We start from the raw sequence: 6725 nt of genomic DNA, 5'->3' as shown, positions 1-6725 counted from the left end.
TGCGTACTTAGTCACGGTGCTCGGCAAAGAGCTTCCTTTTCAGCACTGTTGTTTGGCGTAGCACGCTGACCTGCAATCATGGTGGCCTCTAAGAAGCAGAAGAAGGCGATGGAGAGCATCAATTCTCGTCTTGCCTTAGTAATGAAGAGCGGCAAGTACACTCTTGGAATTAAGTCTACTCTGAAAACTCTTCGCTCTGGAAAGGCCAAGCTGGTCATTCTTGCAAGTAACACACCACCACTTCGCAAGTCGGAGATCGAGTACTACGCTATGCTGGCGAAAACTGGAGTTCATCATTATACTGGAAACAATACCGATCTCGGAACTGCTTGTGGAAAGTACTTCAGAGTTGGATGTCTGTCTATCACCGACCCTGGAGATTCTGATATCATCCGCTCATTGCCTGGCCAAGAAGCTGCTCAGTCGTGAGTAAAAATTTGCTCAAGCCAAATGACAAGTTGCTGTACATCTCCCATGATTATTCCATCTCATGGTTAACAAGCAGAAAACTTTCCTCTGCCATAACTTGGTGTGTGGATTTGGTGTGGTGGGGAATGCGTTTCTAGCGAAGTTACCCGTGAGTGTGCATGTGTTTCGGCCATGGAATATAAATTCTGCCGTTCTTGGTAGGGTATCAAGGTACCTTCTGCAGTAATAAAAACGTTTCAATATTAGAGATTTGTGAAAAATGTCAATTAAAAGATTGTGACAAACTGGACAGCTATAGAATGCAGAGATTCTCATTTTCAAAATGTGGTTTGACCCTCCTCGAATCCAAAATATTGTGCAAGAATCCGACCTTGGGGAATATAGTAGGACTGTGGTGATGTCACACCCCAGTAGTAGTACCCATAGTTGGATTTTGTTTACCACGAAAAGAGTGATGAAGGAGTTGGCTTGTGTTATGGCAATTCAGTGCTTGTCAGCGAAGTTCAGGGACACAGGAAAGCTCCTTTTTTCTGGAGACTTGATGTGTTTTCAGTTTTCACAGCTAAACCAACTTGCTCGTGATTTGCGGAGACTCTACTTCATACGCTCCTTTTCATTGCAGAATATACAGAGTGATTTGAGGAATTTACTGTTTTCAGCCGTAGAATTCTGCAAGGGGGTGGGGTTTTAAGCTAAGAGTAGGGCTGTTTTGATCTCGATGTTGCAATGTCAAATGCATCCTAATTCCATGTGACAATATTGTAGTTCTAGACCGATGTGATTCGCTATCTCTTCCCCCTGCTGTAATGTTTGCTTGTCGAAAATTGTGTAAGATGTAAGAAATAATGTGTCTTTGAAAGTGGGTTTATGGTAAAGAAAAAGGACCAAGGATCTACATGTTGATCGCTTTTGTAAAATCGTCTCGGCATTTGACTCTGAGTCCATGGCTTTGCAAAGTAAACTAGAAAAGCATCAGCTTATTGGATGGGGTGATTTGACTGTGACCTTGTGTTGATTCACTTCTCTTTCTGCGAGACATTTCCTCTGTTGGCATTATTCTTGTCATCGTAATCTCAGTTTCACCTCCTTATTTCACTTTCAGTGTTACAGTCTGAGACATGCAGCTTTTAGTGCTTGGCCTGGTGCATTCTTGAATGTTAATCCCTTATTAGCTTCCTTGTATGCTCCTTTACACATGCTGAAAACTCAGTCTAACTGAGTATCAAGCGAACCATGAATTTTGTATGCTCAATTGACCTTTGTGCATTGCAGTTATGTATTTCGATTTCTGCCTGTACATGTTTTGAAGGTGAACTATGGCATTTACCGTTGCAGCAATACCAACATTGACATATTACACCACCATCGAGTATTCAGCATGTTTGTGTAGCCAGTTTTCTTAGATTCTGTTCACCTCCTGTATTTATTCTGTATATTTTGCTTCAGTTTTTTTCTCTTTTCATGAAGTTGAGTTAGCAAAGGGTCACAGTCAAAAAAACCTTCATTCAGTAAAGCCGCACGCCACCGATGGTTGGATTTCGAAGAGGTCAGCTGGAACATTCTTATTCAGAAATCTGGCTGTGTATGACAAGTTCTTAGAATACAATTTATATTACGGAGGTTTTGCTCTACGTACGGTGACCAGGGTATATTCTAGGACGAATTTCCAACCGGTTACGGTCCAATGAAGAGTGGGGGGTCCCCCCGGAAATTTTTTTCAAAATACAACCCAAATATTGCACTCGACAGCAATTTAACAGATTCTCAACTCGTGACTCGAGTTTGACTCACAAACTCGTGACCCCAGTACCAGCACACACGGCTTCGCTGGAAGTATCCGTCCAGAAAAAAGCGTTTGACCATTCACAGCTCCATTCACCCACAGAAAAGTACGGGCGGTTGGAACTGATTTGTAACTAACTTTTCAACCGGTCGCCAACAATTTCAACCGGTTGGGGCGGTTCTAGAAAATTCCCTGGTACCGTATTCACGCACATATTTGGAATATTGCTGTCTTCGCCACTTCAAATGCGGAAAAATTGCTTGTAATATGAGGGGTGCGCTTTAAAATATAATTATCCGCATCTTTTTAAAGCATTTCTTTGATGCTGTCCCTGCGATAGCACCTTTCATTACTTCGTAATTCCAGAATGAGTTTTGTTAATACTGGTACAGTGATACCAGAAATGTGAATTCTGTTCAGTTACTAGCCCGTGCGCTTGCTTGTACATATATCCGGATATAGGCCTGTGTGCCTATAACTATAAGTGCATGAATACGGTAATTACATAATGAAAATCTGTATGTCGTATGCGCCGCGGAGCGAGAGCACCTGTCATACACACGTATAATAGAGAGGTTCCGGGGTACAATTTTCCGTGCCAAATCCGTGCTACGGATTTTTCCAGGGGTGCTACATACGATTTTTCAGCACGGAGAATCCGTGTGGACTGGCTTTCATACGAACCAGGTTTCGTATGGAGATTTTGCGTCATCGGGTGCAGAAAGATTTTTCACGTACAAATTTGGTACGAGAAACATTGATTTTTCGCGGGAAGTTTTGATTTCGGTACAAATTTTCAGTATAAAGGCATAGCACGGGAATGTGACGTGTTTGCGATCGTAACCTAGGCAACGACGGCAAACACATAAGTTCCGTACTCTGGAACATTTCACTGCTCGAAAACGACGTATAAAAAAATCCGTAGTGCCTCTACGGATTTTGGCACGAAAATCGTACTCCGGAACCTCCCTAATATCTCGGATTTCTTTCCGTGGGCAAGCTCTTTCCTTTGTTGGCTCCTCCGTAGGACTTGAAATATTTTCTGGGTTTATCTGTCCCCTTGGAAAAACGCGATTCCGCGGAAATCACGGAATCCACACTTTTGCCCGCGGAATCTGAATTTTTAGGGTAAATTACTAAAATTACTACACTCAGAACGCAGCAGAAAAACTACTTTGCGATCTGTTTGAGAACATTTCTCTTGCCAGTGCAGGTCTCTCCAAGATTCTTCACTCTCATTCAGTTTGTAACTGCAAAGGATAGCATGAAAAGTCATATCCTCTACGACGAGGGTGAAAAACTTGCAGAAAGTGCCGCAGATTTTTGATTTTACCGCAGAAAACCCCCCTTTCCCCGCGGAATTTTGAATTCTTGGCCGCGGTTTTCCAAAGGGACAGATTTATCCATGGCAACGTTCAAGCACAGAACATAAGGTACACACCGCGTGGAAAATGCGGTTTTGGTTCATGCACGCGTGGAAAATGCAGCCAACGCGTCTTCAAAGGCACATAAGCGCATGGGCTTTATTATAGAAAGTGAAAATTTGCTACAAAAAGTTCTTTTGCTGTGTGAACATGTTTATAGTAGCCCATGTATGGGCTTATTTGTCTGCCGTAAGCAACAGTGTTGTCACGATATTCTTAGCAGTATAATCAGCTCCTGGGTGTTTCACCAATAGTGTTCACATGTAAGCGCATGCGATTATAATTGTAAGTCCAACCTCATGTCAGGGCTTTTCAGGATTTGGCTCGCAAACTTCTTGGGCTATGTTTGGTTGGTACGGTCTAGAACAGTGTCGAAGAGCTGATGCACATGGAGCAGTCTCATGCCAACCAAACGGTGCTCAAGAAACCGAGTACGTTTATCATGTGACAAGAGTGCCAACAATCATGGTTGCAGTTGCATTCGTGAAAGTGTGTTTGTGTCACCATGGTCCTGGTGTTCGGTACATCCATGCCAAGCAAGGAGTCATAAAAATGTTTATATTTTTCATACTATTTTATGACTCCCTGATTCAAAGTGCAACCCGAATCGATATTCCCGGCAGGTTTCACTGTGAAAAGGTGAAACTGCTCTGGCTGCTCGAGTCTGGAGGAAGCACAACATGTTTTGGCCGATCCATAGCAGGTGCAGTCCTACCCTAACCAAATGCGTTGTTCTGGTGAATCCTGTTCTGTTGTTCGAAATATATAGTGTGACCATTGTCAGATTTTATAATAACATGGTCATTTGCACAAATGTACGTGATACTAGTACGAGGTGATTTGGCTTTTTTAACATGGTTGTAAAATGACGTTTTTTCAGCCACTTCTAGGCAAACTACGTCCAAATGAATTGTTGCAGGTGGAAGTGCTATCCTTCATGCCCCTTGTGTCAAAAAATGGGAATGATCCCACTTTGGAAAGTGTCTTGAATCATGCCCTACTTTCATAGTATTCTCAGGATTCAAATCATTGGTGTGTCATTATTTAACTTACCAGATGTGTAAAATGGCATCACAAGCTGAGATATTCGGTCATCAATGTTCTGAAGTTGATAGATATCACTTCAAGGATTGCTAGTGGATGAAAAGTAATCTGTCAACTGCATTGTATGCTGCGAAAACTGTGTTTTTGGATTTGTAACTAGTGGCTGTGTCATACGGTAGAATTGGATAGGTAGCATAGCATCGCAACCATGTTTTCCTTCTCACAGAGTGTATTCCATGACCTACTGTTCTTCATTATTGTCTTTAGTGATGGCAAGACGGCCTGACCTCGTCCAAAGGCCCTGCGGAAGCAATTCACTGCCCCCCTCGTCCATTCAGGGGCTTATTTTACACATTTTACACAAAATGGCAAAGCACCCACCACTATTTATACCGACGTGGCAGGGAGAATTAAATTATATGCACCAAATGTTCTGGTCAATGTTGATCTACGATAAACTGGCTCTCATTTGCCACCACCCATGTTTCGATACAGCTATCCGGAGCAGAGAAACAGCCAAAAGAAAAGAAAATTTTGCACATTTGTTAAAAAATGCCAAATGTTAAAAAAAAAGCCAAATCACCTCGTACCCACGAGTCAAAAGCAGCGCGGCGTTAACATTTCATCTGCTGTCATCATGCATGCATGCTCCCAAAACTGACCCGGGGCCGCATGAGCCTTTTGGCGCTGCTTTCGGTACGGGGGTTGGATTTCTTTGGCCACAACTGTAGTACAGTAGGTATCGGTTATAGCGTGGGTGTTTGAAAAACGACTTTCTATTCTTATTTCAGATATTTCTTACACACGATAAATCAAGACAGCTAGTGTGGCATATCATAATGCATGTGCGCATGGGCAGGAAGATTATCGTACATGCAACGCAGTACTTCTGTGCATGTGTCTGGTCATAGTCCCATAGGCTTACCATGTGGCTATGCAAAATGAGTTACATGGCCACAACAGTTGAATCTGCAGCACTACGACGCAACGAGAGTCTCATCAGAACGGAATTGGACAGATGTTATTACTACAGGCGATACACTTTGTACTAATCTGGCATGTTTCATTTCGCCAGGAACTTAACAATTTCATTCATCTTGGGCACCCTGTAAGAAGACCTTAGGGTCTGTTGGGAATGCCCAAGTAAAATAATAAAATACAATACAAAAATGTTTCGCTACACAAAGTCCATTCTTAGGGCCAATATATTCTAGCAAGAGTGCATAATGGACTCTTGATTCTAGTATGGGATAAAACTGCTTGTAAGAATAAAAATGTGCACTTGAAATCCATGTTATGATTATGAAAACAGGAGGGTTCATTCTTGTAGGCAGCATATTCTTTTACACGACCACGCTATAACCGATACGCACTGTACTTGTACATCTAAAGTGCACACTACCCTTTGCCAAAATCCGGTACGAATTGTTTCCAAGAACGCAGCCAGATTGCTGAAACGTAAGAACGCATCAGGCTAAGCCGTTGGAAATAAAGTCCTTGGACACTCGACTCTACTGTCCTATAGTGAGGCCATTGTCAGAATTTATCATAAAAAAGTGATGTGTACATTTTGTATAGTGCATATGCTGCCGGCACATACCGATGGGGGTCTCGTACCCAGCATGCATTAGCAATACATTGTAGCAGTGGAGCTGGCAGTTGACACTAGAAACACATACAGTGATGTATCATTGTATGGCTTGAGCTGGCAAACTTCGCAACAGTTTGATGCACTACTTTTCGAAGTACATGCATATTCATATTTGGAGGATAGTGCGCACCTGCGATTTGAGGCCTGAATATGACATTCGAAATGCGCACTACACTCTGGCAAATACGGTATAATAATACTCTTGCTAGAGTTCATAGACATACAGTACCCAAAAGATTGCCAGCACGGATCAGGCCAGCGGCTCCTCATAAGACACGATATTCCAGCCTGACCTTGCCAGGCCTAGGCACTGTTCTTGAGAGTGCGGCCATGCAACAGTCGGATCAACGATGGATCCACACAGCCGCGTAACACACATACACACCAAAGAGAG

The 6725-nt window shown here is 42.7% G+C and overlaps 1 protein-coding gene across 1 annotated transcript; it reads left to right on the top strand.

Annotated features, from left to right (window-relative positions):
* Window positions 1-78: 78 nt before the first annotated feature.
* LOC135808728 (uncharacterized) lies at window positions 79-429 on the top strand. Its single transcript, XM_065321957.1, has one exon. It carries the CDS (start codon window positions 79-81, stop codon window positions 427-429), a length of 351 nt encoding a protein of 116 aa, XP_065178029.1.
* The last annotated feature ends 6296 nt before the right edge of the window (window positions 430-6725 follow it).

This window comes from Sycon ciliatum, chromosome 1 (genome assembly GCF_964019385.1).
Source record: "Sycon ciliatum chromosome 1, ocSycCili1.1, whole genome shotgun sequence".
Lineage (NCBI taxonomy): Eukaryota > Metazoa > Porifera > Calcarea > Leucosolenida > Sycettidae > Sycon > Sycon ciliatum.
This window is presented reverse-complemented; position numbering and strand designations above follow the sequence as displayed.